The sequence below is a fragment of the Heloderma suspectum genome, chromosome 4 (genome assembly GCF_057233095.1).
Source record: "Heloderma suspectum isolate Gila_16-S chromosome 4, 16-S_ref, whole genome shotgun sequence".
NCBI lineage: Eukaryota > Metazoa > Chordata > Lepidosauria > Squamata > Helodermatidae > Heloderma > Heloderma suspectum.
The window spans coordinates 3,699,778-3,718,674 of record NC_139461.1 but is presented as its reverse complement, the minus strand read 5'-3'; the positions used below and the strand labels follow the sequence as shown (position 1 = coordinate 3,718,674).

Below are 18,897 nucleotides of genomic sequence, written 5' to 3'. Positions count from 1 at the left end.
ACAGCGATGCCATCCTGGCTGAGCAGGGGCAGGAGCGGGATGTTTCAGAGCTGGGGAGAGGTTCCCAGTGCGGCCAGCCCCCCTCTGGAGTTCTGTGGCGCTCCCCTGAGCCTCTCTCCCTTTCCCGAGAGGCCGGGGGGGGCGTGCTCTTGCCCTGCTGCCCCCCCCCCCGCGTCTGTGCTTGGGCCGCCTTTCAGCTTGCGCCCTCCCCGCCGGAGGCCCCGTGGAGCTGGGTGTGTCTGAAGCAGCCCAGCCAGTCGAGCAGGGGAGTTCGGTTCAGGGAAGCGGGGCGGGGCGGGGAGGCTGTGGCTGGGAGCCAGCAGTGCCGGCAGGCAGCTGAAGCAGGTGGTGACAGGCCCTGCCAGGGCAGGACGGGGCAGGAGGGGGATCCTGAGCCCGGGGACGAGGCCCTGGCAAGAGCTGAGCTGGAGGGAGAGGAGATGTAGCTGGCGAGAGGTGAGGGCTGAGCAATGCAGGAAGTGAAATCAGGAGGAATTTGGCTCTTTGACCACGTGGCCGTGCTCTGTGAAGAAGGGCCAATGACCAGATGGGCAAGCCATGTAGGAGGCATGGGATCTGGCTAGCAAGCCCCCAAACAATGGAGGGGCTGGTTCTAGTGGCTGACAAAAGGGAATGGGTGTGGCCAGCAATGGCTTCCGTGGCTCCAAGAGCAGCGCACCAGGGACCGAGGGCTCTCCTTCTGGACAGCCTGGGATGGGGAGGAGGCACGCGCTGTGCGCGGTGCTGCAGTCAAGGAGCAGATGCTGCTTCTGTGTCCCTCGAGGGTCAGCGCGAATGCAGGCCAGGAATGCCTAGGGCAGCAGAGGTTCGGCTTGCTCTCCGGCTCTGTGGCGTTTGCGTGGGATGCCAGCGAGGCTTGGGCGGCCGGCCATCGCACCATGAGGACAGGTGATGGAAAGGGCAAGCCAAGTGATCCGGGGCTGGAGGAACTCTCCCATGTGGAAAGGTTACAATGTTTGATGCTTTTTGGCTTAGGAAAAAGGCAAGTTAGGTGGTGGTGCTGGGAGTATATCAGATGATGCCTGGTGTGGAGAAAGTAGACGGAAGTTTTTTTCCTTCTGTCCTAATACGAGAACCTAATGGGGTCCATCCCATCAAGCTGATTGGTGGGAGTTTCAGGACAGATAAAAGGAAGTTGGACTTTATGGTCTTCTAGGCCCCTTCCAACCCTACTATTCTATGATTCTATGAAGGACCTCTTCATGCAGTGCATAGTAAAACTACAGAATTCACTACCACAAGATGTAGCGATGGCCAGTGCATGGAGGGTAAAACTATCAATGAGTATTAGTCATGAGGGCTATATTGTATCCCCAGTATCAGAACATCAGAAGAGCCCTGCTGGATCAGGCCAAGGGCCCATCTAGTCCAGCATTCTGTTCACACAGTGGCCAACCAGCTGCCCACGGGAAACCCACAAGTTGGACATGAGAGCAACAGCACCCTCCTGCCCATCTTCCCCAGCAGCTGCCTAGCTGGTTTCCTGCTTCTGATATATTTAGGGAGCAGCCCTATTGGAATAGGTGGCCACCTCCAAACTCAGAGGCGACCGCCTACCCAATGCAAGGCAGACGGAGCGCAGAGAGGATCCTATCCTCTGCGCTCCAGCCACCCTCCATTCGCGTCTGGATGGCCAATTTCAGCTGTCTGGCTGCAGGTGGAGTAGGTCAGATGATGCATAGAAAGCATCACGCTGGCATCTCCGCACTCCCCGCCCTGGGGAACGCCCCCTTTTGCCCTGCTCCGTGCTGCTCATCTGAGTGTGGAGCCCAGGGACGATCTGCGCTGCCTATGAGGAGGCGGGGAGGCGGTTCCCGGAAACCGAGCAATCTTATGGCCATCTAGCCACTGTCTAGCAGCCATAGGATTGCGCCCTTAAAGAATTCTTTATGGTTAGCCTTAATGTTGTTTGCAGCATGATCCTTAATATGCTTTTTTACATTTCTTATTGTCTTATCGTCAGCTTGCATTTCCTTTGTGGAAATTTGTGTTCCTTTTTTGTTCTCATTGATAGCACTGTGGTCACTGTTTCCAGTTGGTTCAACTTGCATTTCTCACTGCGTCCTGGGCTGCACCACTGAGGATTAAATCCAGGGTCACCTCCCCTCTGGTCAGTTCCCTGGTCACCTGTTGTAGCACACAATTCTTTAGAGTTAAGGTTTAGGGCATCGAGAAATTTAACCTCAGCATCATGACTGTAACATGCATTTATCCAGTCAATGTGGGGCATAATTGAAGTCACCCATTATTACAGTGCTTCCTCGTTTGGATGCCTCCCTGATTTCATTTTCCATCTCAAGAATCCTAGAATAGTAGGGTTGGAAGGGGCCTATAAGACCATCAAGTCCAACCCCCTGCTCAATGCAGGAATCTAAGCATTCACCCTGAGCATTTTGGTCTAGGGGATGATAGCATGTCCATAGTACCAAATTAGTTTTGGAGCCTGGTATTATCACTCCCCCTCCTCTGAGGAAGAGTCTCCCCCTTTTTGGTTTCCTAGTCTGCTTGACACTGTGCCCTCTTTGAAGTACGGAACGACACCTCCTTCCCTGTCCTTCCTGTGGAGTTTCTATCCAGAAAGGACCGTACCCCACTGGCTCTCTCTGTTCCACCAGGTTTCTGTATTGCCTGCTCTGTCTAGGTTCTCCTCTAAAACCAGGCACTCCAAATCTCCCATCTTGGCTTGGAGGCTTCTAGCACTAGCATATACATGGTGACCCTCCCGACATGTTTCTGGCGTGTGCATCTCCTGCTATGGCCCTTAGGCCTCTTTGACCGGCTGTCATGTTCCACCATATGCTCATGGCCTATTCTTTCCTTGGGCAACTGGAAATGTTTTCACCTTCATCCCCTTGGGATGATTCAGCCCAAACTGGCTGCTTCCCAGCTCCTGTTGGCTTTCCCCCAGTGCTCAGTTTAAAAGCTGCTCTGCCACCTTTTTATGTTTAGCGCCAGCAGTCTGGTTCCATTCTGGTTCAATTGGCGTCCGTCCCTCTTGTACAGGCCCAGCTTGTCTGAAAACGTTCCTCAGTGCCTAACAAATATGAACCCCTCCTCCCTGCACCACCATCTCATCCACGCATTGAGACTCTTCCGCTTCGCCTGTCTAGCTGGCCCTCCGCGTGGAACCGGTAGCATTTCAGAGAAAGCCACCTGGGTGGTCCTGGATTTCACCCTCCTACCAAGCAACCTATGGCAGAGGCAGTTGCTCTGTCTCTAAATGCCAGTTGCTGGGGAACAGAGGTGGGAAGGTGCTGTTGCACTCCTGTCCTGCTTGGGGGCTTCCCAGGGGGGGATCTGGGGGGCCTGTGTGGGGAACTGGATGCTGGACTAGAGAGGCCTCTTGGGTCCAGCTTGGGATCCAGCTTCGGGGCTGTTATATTATTAGTGACTTTGAGGCTTGCTGCGTGCAGGTGATGTGTAACCTGTTCCATTTTTATGGCCTTTCACCACCACCCAACATGCTGTGGGTCAGCTGAGCAGCCATGAAGCGCTCGGGTGTTTGGCCATCTCTTCTCGTACAGCCGATTAAGCAGCCAAGTCCTTTCCTACTGCTCTGCGTCACTGGGCATGTCAGGTAGATGGCACTGGACTGAGGCTGGGCTAACATTTGTGGGAGGATAATACCGTGAATGTTTACATACCCCTTACATGGCCTTGCTTTTCTGAGCTATTGTGACACATTCTCTGCCAAAAGGGGAGATCCAAAGCCCTTGCCCTTTCTTCAGGTTTCCCTCTTTGTCCCCATCAACTGCACTCTGCTCCCCAGTTTGAGCAGCTGTGGGTTAGAGGAGTTTGTGTGAGTTCTTCCAGCCCCAGTAGATTGTTTCTCATCAGCACAGGCTGCTGGTGTTTGCTCTTCCTTGTTGTAGAACAGCTGAGGCTTCCCTGCTCTGCTCTTGTGGCATCAGCCGTTCCATTGGCTTGCGCTGCTGCTGTGATGGTTCCCTCTTGAAGCTGGACATGGGATCCAGTAGGACAACCTGGAGAAAGGACATCTCCTGGATTTGGGGCCTGGCCTGTTCCCTCTTCCATGTCACAGTTATTTCAGAGTCCACCTTCAGCTCAATTTCATCAAGGGTAACCCTGAACATTACCCAGAGGTACACAAAATTATGCACGGTGTGGAGAAAGTGGATAGGGAGAATTTTTTTCTCCCTCCCCCATAATACTATGGCTATGATTTCTCTGGTTCTTCACACAGGGCGTAGTCAAACCATGGAATTCACTTTCACAAGATGTAGTGATGGCCACCAGCTTGGATAGCTTTAAAAAGGAATAGGACAAATTCCTAGAGGAGAAGGCTATCCGTGGCTGCTAGTCCTGATGGCTCTATGCTACCTTCAGCAACAGAGGCAGTATGTCTGTGTACACCAGTTACTGGGAAACATGGGCGGGAGGGTGCTGTTACACTCGTATTCTACTTGTGGGTTTTCCACAGGTTGAACAGAATGCTGGACAAGATGGACCCTTGGTCTGATCCAGCAGGGCTCTGGCTGAATATGAGCCAACAATGCGATGTGGCTGCAAAAAAGGCAGATGCTCTTTTGGGCTGCATTCATAGAAGCATCGCTTCCAAATCCTGGGAAGTACGACACGACTGAACAACAACAACACTCAGCATTGGTTAGGCCTCATCTGGAGCAGTGTGTCCAGTTCTGTGCACCACATTTTAAGAAGGATGCAGACAAACTGGAGAGGGTTCAGAGGAGGGCAACAAAGATGATCAGGGGACTGGAAACAAAGCCCTACAAGGGGAGACTGAAAGAACTGGGCATGTTTAGCCTTGAGAAGAGAAGACTGAGGGGAGATATGATAATGCTCTTCAAGGACTTGAAAGGCTGTCACAGAGGGGAAGGCCAGGATATCATCCCAGAGTGCAGGACACAGAATCATGGGCTCAAGTGACAGGAAGCCAGATTCCAGCTGAACATCAGGAGAAACGTCCTGACTGTTAGAGCAATACGACAGTGGAACCAATGACCTAGGGAGGTGGTGGGCTCTCCCATGCTGGAGGCATTCAAGACAAGGCTGGATAGCCCTCTGTCAGGGATGCTCTGACTTGGATTCCTGCATTGAGCAGGGGGTTGGACTCGATGGCCTTGTAGACCCCTTCCAACCCAACTATTCTATGATTCTGTGATTCTTATGTTCTTAGTTTTATATGCCTTAAATTTAAGTCTTTTTATACTTGGGTTTATCCCTAATTGAAACTGCAAATGGCTATGGACGATGACTTGACAAATCAGGAGGAAGTCTGGTTCCTCTGTCCAGTGGTGGATAGAACCAGATGTAAATCTTCTTAAATCAGACCCAGGTCTTTACAGACTTCTCAGTTAAAAGCAAATCTGTCTGATTTCTGGGGAGTATAACAAATCCCTTTCTAACAGAATGGAGGAATTAAATACAGAATTATACAAGATTGGGAATGCAACCCTGTGGTCCCTAGGAGGGTGTCCCAGGGGCCATAGGATAGGTTGGATCTCCCCCATCAAGGGTGGAGAAAGGTCTGCTCTCGGAGGGGGCAGGGAAGTGACCTCAGGACGCCCCTCCTAGCCCTTGCAGAAACCTCTGCAGCCAGATTGACTCTGACGTAGGAATTCTGACGGGTGGGGAAGGGGCGGGTTACCCCAGCAGATCCACAGGCCCCCCCCCATCCCCGGGTAGCCCCAGAGCAGGGTCAGATTTATGCCTGCGGTGGAGCTGGTGTAGATTAAATCCCCTACGTTGAAACCCATGGCAGGAATTTGTGAAAACAAACCCAAAATAACGTGGCTCGGGGGGCGGGGGACAAACGCACTCCCAATCACTCCCTCTCCCCCGTGGCATGAGGCCGGTGGACTCTGGATGGGGCATGTTGCCCATCTGTGGGGATCTCTTCAATGTGGCAGATAAGATAGCTGCGTGAAATAACAAAACTGAGTTGGACACATAGTTAAATCTAGAGCTGTTTTGGTTTGGTAGAATCACAACTCTCACGATGAATTCTTGTCCTTAGATTATTTTCTTTTACAAAATATCCGTATTGCGACTTCTGAGTCAAATATGAAGGAGTGGCAGCATTTGATTCACAGTTTTATATGAGGGAATGAGAAAGCAAGGGCAAACTTTTAAGGTGCTGCGTAGAAATTAAAGAAGGTGATGTAGGAGTTCCTGATAGGTTTATTTATTTCCATGCTAACTTTATTTCCATGCTTAAATTGGATACAATACTGTTTTGTGATAGTACCCAGCCTTGAAATAGAGAGATCAGAGAAGTCGTTTGCAGCAATACTCTTGGATGTAGGAAGAATTGTGGGCAGACCCGGTCGGTCCTCGCCTGAGGTCTGGAGCTCCATCACGTCCCAGGGCTGAGAAGTGTAGCTCGCCGCACAAGACGGCCGGACAGGGCAGGAGCAGCTCTGCTCATCAGGTGGCGGCTGGAGGGGTCAGATGGCATGGCAGAAGCCTGGACCTGGGAGAGCTCTGAGTTCCTGTCAGGGGACATCCAGCCCTAGTGCTGGGGGCGCCCTTGAGGATCTGCTTTTGCCGGGGTGGTGATGGCTGCTGGCTGGGCGGTCTTGCCAAGCCAGGGTCTGGCCAGCCAGCCACATGCGTGGCAGCAGCCACAGGCCCGCTTCTGACAGGACCGGTGAGAAACCCACAGGCCCTCCACCTCCCCACCCCCACGCCTTGGTCACCCCGTTCCTACGCCTCACCCGTCGGTCGGGCTTGTGCAGACAACACCAGGAGGCCCGCCCGCTTCCCCTCTGCCGAGGACACATTCCTCTGCGTAACTTCCCTGCGGCCTTTGGCACCTGCCCCACACCACACCCCACAGCATGGCTGCTCCTGTGTGGGAGGTCAGCACGCCCTTTGCACAGCAAGATGCCCCCACCCCGGGCCTGAAAGCCTGGCTAGACCAACCCCACCGGTGGGACAGGTGTCTGTGCAACTGGCCCATCTTTTCCCACATGATGGCGCACAGTGGGCGCAGGGCCAGAGCAAGCCAGGGCCCAGCACCTCCGGGGGATTCTGGCCCCCTCCACTGGAGAATGGCACCGGCGGCGGCCCCACCCTACTGCCCCCTTTGACTTCCAGCAGGTCCAAGGGTGCGGCTTCTTGGCTCCTCAGCCTCATCTGCCCAGGAATACTGGAAGCTGCCTTAGGCCAAGACCTTTGGTATGCAAAGCAAGTGCTCTAACCACTGAACTGTGACCTCCCCTCCTCTTGCCGTCTCTGTGTACACATACATACACACACTTTGGGGCAGGTCAGCTGGCAAGCTATCAGACAGCTGATGGGACCTGCCCAGGGGATACCCTCTACTCTCAGGGGAGAGTTGTTTTCTCCTGGGGTCCCCCCCATCAGTGAGTCCTGAGGAAGGCCTGAACCAAATGGTCGGGGACGCCCCCAAGAAGGTTGAGGCTGCACTGGGGGGATGCTGAGCTCCCACCCACAGGGTTGCTGTGCCAAGGCCCTCTGACTTGCCAGACCAGGGCCTCATGGCTAAAAAATGGGGGGGGGGTTTTGAGGGTGCCAGTTGCAGCCCCTCGGGATGTGATGGATTGTGGCCTTTTCCTCCCACACTTCCCTTGTTCATGAAATAGAGCAGAAGCCCCTTTTCAGCTCGCCAGCTTCCTCCTTGCTTCTCCTGAGATGCTGACGTGGCCGCTTTCTGGCATCTCTGCTGCTCTCCCCTCCCCCCCCTTCTTGGGGCACTCACCAACACGGGGCCCCCTGCCCCCCCGGGACTTCAGTTTTTGGGCCTTCCGCACTACCAGTGCCGATGTGGCAGCCTGCGCTTCTTGATCGATGGAATCTGCTTCACTGGCTTCCCCGGCACTCCCTGCGCGATCTGCCCAGCCCTGTGAACCTGCTCGCCACCCTGCTTCCGGGGCCTCCCCCGTTAGGAGGGTCCCGGATGCTCTTTCCCTGTCCGTCCCTGTTGCCAGTCTCCTGCCATAGAGCAGCTTCGTGGGAGCAAAACATACCCCCCTATTTTAACCATGGAAGAAGTAAAACTGCCCTTTCTGCCAACAGCTGGAGGTAGGTGTAGAATGATGTCCTTATGCAGGAGGGTCCATCCAAGTGCAAATCTAGATGCAGTAGGGCAGTTTGTGCTTCCAGTGGGATGGGGTGAGAATTAGGGCCCCAAGCCCACACTGTAGCTGGAGTGTGCAAGAACCCCAGCCATGCAGGAAGGTTGCTTGCTTCCGCACGGGGCGTGGAGAGGCCGAGGAACATGGAGGCCCATCATCCCATCCCTGTGTGACATGGCTGTCTCCCCGCAGTGCCCTCTGCCATCATGGCTCGCCGGTCGCAGAGCTCCTCACAGGGTGACAACCCTCTGGATCCCAACTACCTCCCGCCCCACTACAAGGAGTATTACCGCCTAGCACTGGACATGCTGGCTGAGGAAGGAGAGGAGAGCTACCACCGCTTCCTGACCGACGAGGGGGCCCCAGAGTTCCTCTGCCCCTCGGAGGTGGAGCACATCACCCAGCACCTGCAGAAGCCCCAATATGCCCCCCAGGAGGGGGGCGGCGGAGGCGGCAGCACAGACTCTGGCCCGCACGATGCAGACATGGATGGCTCCTCTGGGACTTACTGGCCCATGAACTCTGACCTTGCTGTTCCGGAACTGGATCTTGGCTGGCCAATGGTCTTTGGATTTCGGGGGACTGAGGTGACGACCCTGGTGCAGCCCCCACCTCCCGACAATCCCAGCATCAAAGAGGAGGCACGCAGGATGATCCGCGCTGCACAGCAGGTGAGCGATCAGGACATGGGTTGGGGGAAAGGGGGGGAGGGGGGCACAATTCAGCTACCCTGAAAACTCTCCCACCCCTGAAGACTTTGGGGGCTCTGGCTGTGTGGCATCAGCCTTACAGAAGGGGCTGCTTTGGTACCTGCTCCGGGCCTTCTGTCTCCCACACCCTCGCTGTGGATCTGGGCGGGTGGATGGGGTCATTCAAAGCAAGAGTCTTGTCCGTCACCCTCTACCCCCAGCGTTTCTTGCACCCCACAATCAGGTCCGGGCAGTGCAGTGAGCCCCTTCCTTGGGCCCTGTGCTCCCCTTGAAACTTAACACCGTGCTTCTGCGCCCCCAGTCTGGCAACTCACCCAAGTCACTGGGAAGGAGGCTGAAGGAGCGACATGTTGAGAGGTCCTGACTACACAGGGCTTGATCCAGTGGCTCTGCGCTCTTTTACTTAGAGCTGCTGCAGCCGTCACTACCCAGACCTGGCCAGGGGCTAAGCAGCTGCCGGAGGCTCTAGAGCAGTGGTCCCCAACCGTTTTGGCGCGAGGGACCGGTCTCGTGGAAGACCATTTTTCCATGGACTGGGGGGAGGGGGTGTTTTTCACTGGCAGACTTCCGGCCGCTGGGACGTAAATGGCATCCCTATTCTTTGCAGTAATCAGCTACACGGACGCCATTTGCATCCCAGTGGCTGGAAGTCCGCCAGAACTGGCCGGCAGCTCCGCGGACTTGCTGCAGAGCGGGGCCGGCCAGGGCCAGCGAGGATTCCGGGGGGGGGCACGGATCGCCTCCCCCCCACCACGGACCCCTGCGGACCCAAGGTGAGGGGGTTTCACACACCCCTGCGGCCCGGTTGCTAACAGGCCACGGACCCGTCCGCAGCCCGGGGGTTGGGGACCCCCAGTCTAGAGCAGGCGTTTTCCAGTGGTGCTAGCAGTCATTCCTTAACATAATACATTTCTATCCTGCCTTTCCAGCTAATTTTGGGCCCTTCCTCCACTAAAGACAATAGGAATTCCCTACAAAATCACATTCAGTTAATAAAAAATCATGTTACGTTTAACAGCCGATACACGTAACAATGTGTAATAAACTGTGCAATTCCCCAGCGACACACACAAACAAAAACCCTTCACTGGCTTCCTGAAGGCCAGAAGAGTTTCAAGGGGAGAATGTCCCACAAGCCATATAGGCCACCCCTGGGAAGACTCTGCTCCTCGTGCCAGCCTTGTTTAGAGCAAGCAAGACCCCTCCGCAGACCCCCCCCCCAACGGCCTGAGTGTCTGAGGAGGTCCACGTGAGAGGAGCCCTGTGCCAAAGCAGCCTGTCTGAGCCCAAGCTGTGGAGGGCTCCAGGCCAATGCTAGCAACCTGAAACACACTGTCGGTGGATCACCCCGCCTCATTTTGGACCAGCAAAGGCTTCCAGACAGTTGACACGGGCAGCCCCATGTGGCGTGCATGACCGCTTTTTAATCTGGAGGTTACTTAGGCACTGACGACTATCTTCAAGGGGAGGGCATAGGTGGTAAATCAGCCAACAGTGGCAAAAGGCACTTCAGGTGATAGCCGCTGCCTGGGTGCCTGGGAGCCGTGCCAGACCCGTGAGTGCTGCCCAGACCGTCTGCAATAGGGCAGCCGGCAGAGCACTTCCCTTCCTGGTCCCCACCATCAACATCTCCGCCTCATTTGGCCTGAGCTTCAGTTTATTTGCCCTCATCCAGCCTATTGAAGATCTCAGGCATTTTTCCTCCATGCCAGTGTTTTGTGCAGGCTCATCAACAGGTGAATCTGCTCTTTGGGACTGGGAGCCAGCAGGGGGACCGACTCTGAGCTTTTGCTTTTTAAAACAATAAGTCTCTAGCCCTTGTGGAACAAGAGACACAAAGCAAAATGTGCACGCACTGTTCTAAGCGATCATTTGCGAGCCATGAACCTGCTTGTGCCTTTGAGTATTTTTAGCCAATGAATGAAGCCACAGCTGTGATTGATGTTGAGAAAACTGGTGCTAGAGAAAATTCTGAAAGAGCATATGCACCCTTTGTCTGGAGAAGGGGCTTCCTGGATCATTTGGTAGCCGTTCTTTGGACTTCCCTAGTAGAGAAGTTATTGTTGTCCGGAAAAAACAAGAAGTTCAGGATTTTGGCATAGCTGTGCCTGACTGCTAGTATGTCCACCCAAAAGCAGAAGGCAGCGACAAAGGCAGGAGTTCATGTTTTTTCCTAGTTCAGGTTTAATTTCATGCGCAAAATGTTATTTCTTTCTGAATTCGAAGAACATAACCCTCCCCTTCTCCTGCAAATGCAAATAAAGGCCATCACAAGTATCACGTCAATCCTGCAAAATACTCCATTGTTATTATACACAAATTGCTAGGGGGAGGGGGCTGAGAGAGTCACGCATGACAATCCTGCAGTGTAGTCCAGTGTTGTAGAATCATAGAATAGTAGGGTTGGAAGGGGCCTACAAGGCCATTGAGTCCAACCCCCTGCTTAATGCAGGAATCCAAGTCAGAGCATCCCTGACAGGTGGCTGTCCAGCCTCGTCTTGAAGGCCTCCAGTGTGGGAGAGCCCACCACCTCCCCAGGTAATTGGTTCCATTGTCGTATTGCTCTTACAGTCAGGAGGTTTTTCATGATGTTCAGCCGGAATCTGGCTTCCTGTCACTTGAGCCCATTATTCCGTGTCCTGCACTCTGGGATGATCAAGAAGAGATCCTGGCCTTCTTCTCTGTGACAACCTTTCACATACTTGAAGAGTGCTATCCTATCTCCCCTCAGTCTTCTCTTCTCAAGGCTAAACATGCCCAGTTCTTTCAGTCTCTCTTCACAGGGCTTTGTTTCCAGTCCCCTGATCATCTTTGTTGCTCTCCTCTGAACCCTCTCCAGTTTGTCTGCATCCTTCTTCAAGTGTGGTGCCCAGAACTGGACACAGTACTCCAGATGAGGCCTAACCAGTGCTGAGTAGAGGGGAACTAGTACTTCCCAGGATTTGGAAGCGATGCTTCTATGAATGCAGCCCAAAAGAGCATTTGCCTTTTTTGCAGCCACATCACATGGTTGGCTCATATGCAGCTTGTGATCGACAACAATTCCAAGATCCTTCTCGCTTGTAGTGTGGTTGAGCCACGTATCCCCCATCTTGTAACTGTGCATTTGGTTTCCTTTTCCTAGGTGCAGAACTTGGCATTTGTCCCTATGAAATGTCATTCTGTTGTTTTCTGCCCAGCGCTCCAGTCTATCACGATCACTTTGAATTCTGTTTCTGTCTTCCAAAGTATTAGCTATCCCGCCCACTTTGGTGTCATCTGCAAATTTGATCAGCATTCCCTGCACCTCCTTCTCCAAGTCATTAATACAAATGTTGAAGAGCACTGGGCCCAGGACTGAGCCCTGCGGTACCCCGCTCGTTACCTCTCCCAGTTTGAGAAGGTCCCATTGATAAGCACTCTTTGAGTCCGATTCTGTAGCCAACTGTGGCTCCACCGGATCGTTGTTTCATCTAGCCCACTTTGAGCTAGTTTGCTCATCAGGATATCGTGGGGCACTTTGTCGAAAGCTTTGCTGAAGTCGAGGTATATGATGTGTACAGCATTCCCACGGTCTACAAGGGAGGTTACTTGATCAAAAAATGAGATCAGGTTTGTCTGGCAGGACTTGTTTTTGACAAATCCATGTTGGCTTCGAGTAATCACGGCATTGTTGTCAAGGTTGCTTTATGATCTGCTCCAGAATTTTCCCAGGGATTGATGTCAGACTGACTGGTCTGTAGTTCCCAGGTTCCTCCTTTTTACCCTTTTTGGAGATAGGGACGTTAGTCCTCCTCCAGTCATCTGGCACTTCCCCCGTCCTCCATGATTTCTCAAAGAGAATAGACAGCGGTTCTGAGAGTTCTTCTGCCAGTTCCTTTATGACTCTAGGATGCATTTCATCTGGCCCTGGAGATTTGAACTCATTCAAAGTAATGAGGTGTTCCTTGACCATATGCCTGTTGATCTCAAGCTGCAATCCTGCCCCTTCAGCCTGTACTTCGCCTTTGCCAGGGGGGTCATAGACCCTCTTTTGGGAGAAGACTGGGCCAAAGTAGGAATTGAGCACCTCTGCCTTTTCTTTGTCATCTGTTATCGTTTTGCCATCCTTATTTAATAGCTGAACCACCATTTCTTTCCTCTGTCTTTTACTATGCACATAGCTGAAGAAAGCCTTTTTGTTGTTTTTAACATCCCTTGCTAACCTCAGCTCATTCTCAGCTTTAGCCTTCCTGACGCCATCCCTGCAATTCTGTGCTATCTGCCTGTACTCTTCCTTTGTTACTTGGCCTTCTTTCCACTTCTTATATGTGTCCTTTTTTGTTTTCAGGTCATCCCTAAGCTTTTTGTGAAGCCACATTGGCTTCTTCTGTTGTCTTCCACCCTTTCTTCTTGTTGGAATTGCTTGTGATTGTGCCTTGAGAATTTCCTTTTTTAAAAGTTCCCACCCATCTTGGACTCCTTTTCTCGCTGGCATCGCTTGCCATGGGACCTTACTGATCATTGTTCTGAGTTTATGAAAATCAGCTTTCCTAAAATCCAGGGTACGTGTTTGACTACACTTGGCTTTTGCTTCCCTTAGAACCAAGAACTCAAGTACAACATGGTCGCTTTCCCCCAGAGTTCCTGTAACTGCTACTGTACCCACTAAGTCATCTCTGTTGGTTAGGATCAAGTCAAGGATAGCCGATCCTCTAGTTCCTTCCTCTACTTTCTGTAGGAGGAAGTTATCCGCCACACAAGTCAGGAATTTCCTGGAGGGGCCATGTTTTGCAGAATTTGTCTCCCAACAAATATCGGGGAAATTGAAGTCCCCCATTACTACTACGTCATGCTTCCTTAAAACATTGGCTATTTGCTTTTCAAAAGTTTCATCCTTGTCTTCTTGATTGGGTGGCCGGTAGTAGACTCCGACCACCAGGTTCCTTTTATTCTTTGCTCCATTTATTTCAACCCAGATGCTCTCGATGGGGCTACCAAGCTCCTCCTCCTGTATTTCTGTGCAGAGATATGTATTTTTCACATACAGTGCAACCCCACCTCCCTTTCTGTTCCTCCTGTTCTTTTTGAACAAGTTATATCCTTCAATTGCTGTATTCCAGTCATGAGAGTCATCCCACCAAGTCTCAGTTATACCTATCAGGTCATAATTTCCCTCTTGTATTAAGAGTTCAAGTTCGTTCTGTTTGTTTCCCATACTCTGGGCATTAGTATATAGACATCGAAGACCATGTGCTTCATAGTCTGGCTTTCTTCCTACATGTGTCTGAAGACTATTATTGGGCGCTATCAGAGCTGTTCTCTCCATTGCAGTGCATGCGCCTATGTCCATTGTTACCCCCAACATTACATCTCCCTTCCCCATAGGATTCAGTTTAAAGCCCTCCTGATGAAGTTCTTCATGCTGTGGCCAAACACATTCTTCCCAGCCTTTGTGAGGTGCAACCCATCCCTAGCCAACAGCCCATCTTCCAGGAAGTATAGCCCATGGTCCCAGAATCCAAATCTCTCTCGTCGGCACCACCTTCGTAGCCAGTCATTCACCTGGAGTATTTTTCGTTCCCTTTCTACCCCTCTTCTAACTACTGGAAGGATGGATGAGAAAACTATCTGGGCCCCAAAGTTCTTGAGTTTCCTTCCCAAAGCTTCAAAGTCTGACGTGATCTCTTCGTAGCTCCGCTTGGCGGTATCATTTGTTCCCACATGGATGAGAAGAAAGGGATACCTGTCAGTGGGCTTTATGAGCGCAGGCAACCTTTCAGTCACGTCTCTAATCTGTCTTCCCGGGAGACAACATACCTGGCGAGTCCACGGGTCCTCGCGACATACTTGGGTCTCGATCCCACGCAGCAAGGAGTCTCCCACTACTACCACTCTTCTTCTTGTTGTAGGCCTGGGTTTCATCACCTCTGTTTGACTGACCTTCAGCCTCTTGCTCAGCTCTCATGCAGGTTCCCCTGTGATTCTTCCTCTGCAGGCTGTCCTCCAGTCTCATCCGCAAGTACCTGGAATCGGTTCCACAGCTCCACTGCTTCCACTGGTGCAGAGTGGCGTCTAGTTCTTCTTCTCCTAACTGTCACCCTTTTCCACGGAGTATCCTCTACTCCATTTTTCCTCACCTCAGCATTTCCCACTTCTGCCTCACCTTGCTGTTGCTCTTCAAGCTTCTGGTCTGCCCTTTGCTGCTGTAGTTCCCCCATTCTGTCCAAGAACTCTTCGGGTTCTCTTATTCCCCGGAGGGTCGACAGTCGCCGCTCCAGTCCACTTACTTTTTCCTCCAGCAGCGTGATCAACTTGCACTTGTTGCAGGTGTAGGCCATGTTGTGATCCAGTCTTTTAGCATGTTGGGCTTTTTAGGGAAATGCAGTTGGGAGAGGGGCTATTAATTGGATTGTAGCAGCAACATGGCATGGGATGGAGGTGATGAACTGCTTTCCCACCCATGAAGGAAAAATAGGAAGACTTGTGGATGAGTTGCTGCTGAAACACTTAAATGGGGAAAAAAACCAACCCATTTACATTCATGTCAAAGGGTCAGATCCTTTTTGATTAAAAAAGAAAGAAAAGGGTAACCGTTTGACCTGTGCGGATAACATTGCTATAGTTATTATGAGGTGTAAATAAATAAACCACAACAAATGTTCTTAGAATATACTGCTTGCTTTATAATAACTCAATCTTGAACGTGCCCAAGCATGGACATTTGAACTTTGGTTGCTGTAAATCTTACACCCCTTCCGATTTGCCACCCATCCCCTCCCCCTCCCCCTGGTCTTGCAACAAACACAGTATTGCTAGACTTAGATCAGTTGATAAAAGACTTGCAGTCACATAACTGGTGTTTCACTCATGAAACTTGAGTTTCGCCATGGTTTCGAGTTGGCATTGGAGGAGAACAGGGCCCTTGTGCCTTTAACAGGTGTGTGGCAGGCAGAGATTCAACAGGTAAAGACTTTTCCTGCTTACCATGAGGCAGTGGTGCCGGTGCCAAAGGAGGCTTTTTTCTCCACCACTGTGACATCCTCAGGTAGCTGCCTGGCTGCCCTTTCCATGCGGTTAGGAGGTTGGTGGCATTCTCTCACGTAAGGAGAGCCTGGAGCCCACAGAGGACTGCTGCCACAGTTGTGCAAGGCCCTTAGAGGATAAAGTCACTCGCATGTGGACTGAATGTGACACCACAGGCCGTGGAAGCTGGAGGGGACACATCTCGAGCAGTGCCTAGTCGAACTGCTTGGGGCCACTTGCAGTCATGTGTGTGATTCAGTGGCGCCTCAAGAGCCCTGCCCTGGAGAACTGCCCCCCAGTGCAACAGTTCCTGCCAAGCTGCAAATGTTCCCTTTGGGGCAAGGTACTTGAGAGGGCCAGCCAACTTCAGATGTGCTTGGAAGAAGGTGTTGATCTAGACTAGGGGGCGAGAACGTTTTGGGGCTGTGGACATACTTGGCAATTTGAAAAACCTGTCCTGAGCACCACCACAAAATGGCTGCCATGGGAGGCATGGCAACAGACAAGTAACCTGCCCAAAAAGTGGGGGCTGAGGCTAAATAGCTTTTTTGAACCCACACTTTTTAGCACCAATAGAAACCTATTTCACAGTAATCCCAGCTGCCAGCAAGAAAATGTGTTGATTACAAAGGACAGTGGGAGTGGGAGGGCACCTTGGTGAGTGCTGAGAAAGGTGTCCGGGGGGCCATAGTTGCCCATGGGCACCACATTGCCTATCCAGACCCATTTCCATCCGGCGCTAGCACTGGAACTGCTTGGGTCACCATGACTGCCGGTGGGGTGGGGGGCAACCCTGCTAATGCTCCTTGATCTTTCAGCAGCTTTTGATAACCATCGACCATAGTATTCCTCTGGAGCAGCTTTGTGGGTTGGGAGCTCCAGGCACAGCCTTGCAGTGGTTCTGCTCCTCCTCCTGGGCTGGTCTCAGAAAGTAGTGATGGGGGACATTATATTATAGCAAGATAGTTGACAGGTGGCATATGACATTTTTGATACTGACTGGTTGTTGTGTTTCTCCATGTATTCTCTATTGTGTTCACTGATTTGTTATTGTGACCTGCCCTGGGTTCCTTTAACTGAGACAGAAAAGCAGGATATCGGTGTTATTAATGAATATAAAAATCAATTTCCCCAATCCCCTCTTAAAGCCATCTAAGACAGAGGCCGCCTCCCCCACCGCAGCAGGGAATCCCTGCAGTTAATTGTGAGTTGTGCCCCGTACTTGGAGTAGCGAGAGTGTTTGGAGGATTTTACTTGTGGAGACTTGGCTGCTGAGCCCAGCTTCCAGAAGGATACTGGAACACTGAGGAGAGAGGCAGAGCACGCACAAAGGCTCCCAGGGACGCCCTCCCTTGCGGGGCTTGTGGCCTACGGGAAGGGAAGCAGGAGGAGGACTGCAGTGGGCCCCCAGCTCACTGGGCTCGCTAGTCCTGGGCCACCAGGAGGTGCTGTTGCTCTTGGAAATGTAGAAGGATGAATCAGGAAAGGGCAGACCCCTCCCTCCTTGGCCACGGCATCCCCACCATCTCCCTCTCCAGCATAGATGCCAAGAGCGAGCTGGATAGACCCCTCCCTTGGTGAGGCCCTTCTAAGGATGGGCAGGCGGATGGATGGCCCTCATCTTTCAAGGTAGGAAGGCAGAGAGGGCAGCCAGCAGACGTGGTTGTCTGTCTGGGGCATCACCCTATCCTTTGACCTTCCCTCTCAGGTGGTTGCCATAGTGATGGACACTTTCACAGATGTGGACCTTCTGAGTGAGGTGCTGGATGCGGCCGCGCGCAGAGTTCCTGTCTACATCCTGCTGGACGAGATGAATGCACAGCTCTTCTTGGACATGGCTGCCAACTGCAGGGTGAACCTCAACTACGTGGAAGTGAGCACTGCAGCGGAAGGGGTCTGACTGGGAGGGGACAGAGCAGGTGCTGGCCAGATGGGCGTGGGGGGGGCAAGGGGGCCCAGGCCCTGCATGCATTTCTGTGTCCTTTTGGTAGCCCCTGAACGGCAGTTTCCCAGAACAGCATGGGCAGCCTTCTGTTTGCTTTCTTCTGGCCAGCTGTGAGATGTGAGTGCCCTGCCCAGCCCCCCAGCCATTCAAGCCTTCTTCCAGCCTTACCACTACTGCCCAGGGGAGGGGAAGATGAGACAGTAGCAGAAGCTTCCAGCGTGCCCCCTGAGGTTCCTAGGCCGCAGAGCCTGGTGTGCCAGCCTGTGACGTCAACGCTCGGCCCCCGCGGCTGTTATCCGAGATGACAGCAGAAGACTTTCTCAAGCCATTTGCTTGGAACTCACCCCTCTCAGTCCCACCAGCAGAAATCCCTTTGTCAGACGCACTCCCAGCTGGGCTCATGCCTCGCACACCCTCAGAGCCCAGCCCTTTCTGAGCTCTGGGCCCATTTTCAGTGTGTGGCTGCAAGGAAGGCAGCATCTGCCCTTTCTGTACAAAATGAAGGCCTGGTTTAGCGCCACGCTCTTGTGTCGGCGGATGGACTCCTGGCCGCTTTGGGGGCAGCAGGGGCACAGGTGGGCGCTCAGGCTGAAGGAGGGAGGAGCGGCTGGAGGTGCGGGGCGCTGGGGAGGTGGCCCATGAAGCTGGTGCTCCTCAGCCCTCCATGTGCTTTGGGAGCATGATGGTGGCTGGGTGGCCAGCTGAAGAGGGGAGAAGCCACTTTCTTGCTCCTGGGACTCGCTGCCTGCTCTCTCTGTCACCTTGCAGTTCCTGCGGGTGCGGACGGTTTCTGGCCCCACCTACTACTGTCGTACGGGGATGTCCTTCAAAGGGCACGTGAAGGAGACGTTCCTGCTGGTGGATTGCATGGTGGTGCTGAGTGGCAGCTACAGGTGAGCAGAGGAGCAGATCCGAGGGAGAAGCAGACTCTGTGCATTTGCTCCCTCGGTGTCCCAAGGCGACGACCCTGTGCCAGCAGTGTTGGGCTAGGCCTGGGGAGGGGGAGGAAGCATGGGCCCAGCCACCAAAAAACGCAGGAGCCACGAGGGGCAGGTGTTGACCATGGGAGGGTGAGGCTGGGCTTCCTTCTGAATTTTGCCCAGGGTTGGAGCCCAGGAGGCTGAGCAGAGATCCATCCGTCCCTTGAAGTGAGTGG

At 52.9% G+C, this 18,897-nt stretch overlaps 1 protein-coding gene across 3 annotated transcripts in view; it reads left to right on the top strand.

The window, feature by feature from the left end:
• Window positions 1–18,897, top strand: part of SACK1H (scaffolding CK1 anchoring protein H) — a 29,384-nt gene that overhangs the window by 5,385 nt on the left and 5,102 nt on the right. For all 3 annotated transcript variants that reach the window (XM_084854656.1, XM_084854655.1, XM_084854657.1), the window contains exons 2-4: window positions 8,295–8,773; window positions 17,505–17,669; window positions 18,510–18,634. In XM_084854656.1, the coding sequence (XP_084710782.1) occupies window positions 8,295–8,773; window positions 17,505–17,669; window positions 18,510–18,634 (769 nt within the window). The remainder of the gene's footprint in view (window positions 1–8,294; window positions 8,774–17,504; window positions 17,670–18,509; window positions 18,635–18,897) is intronic.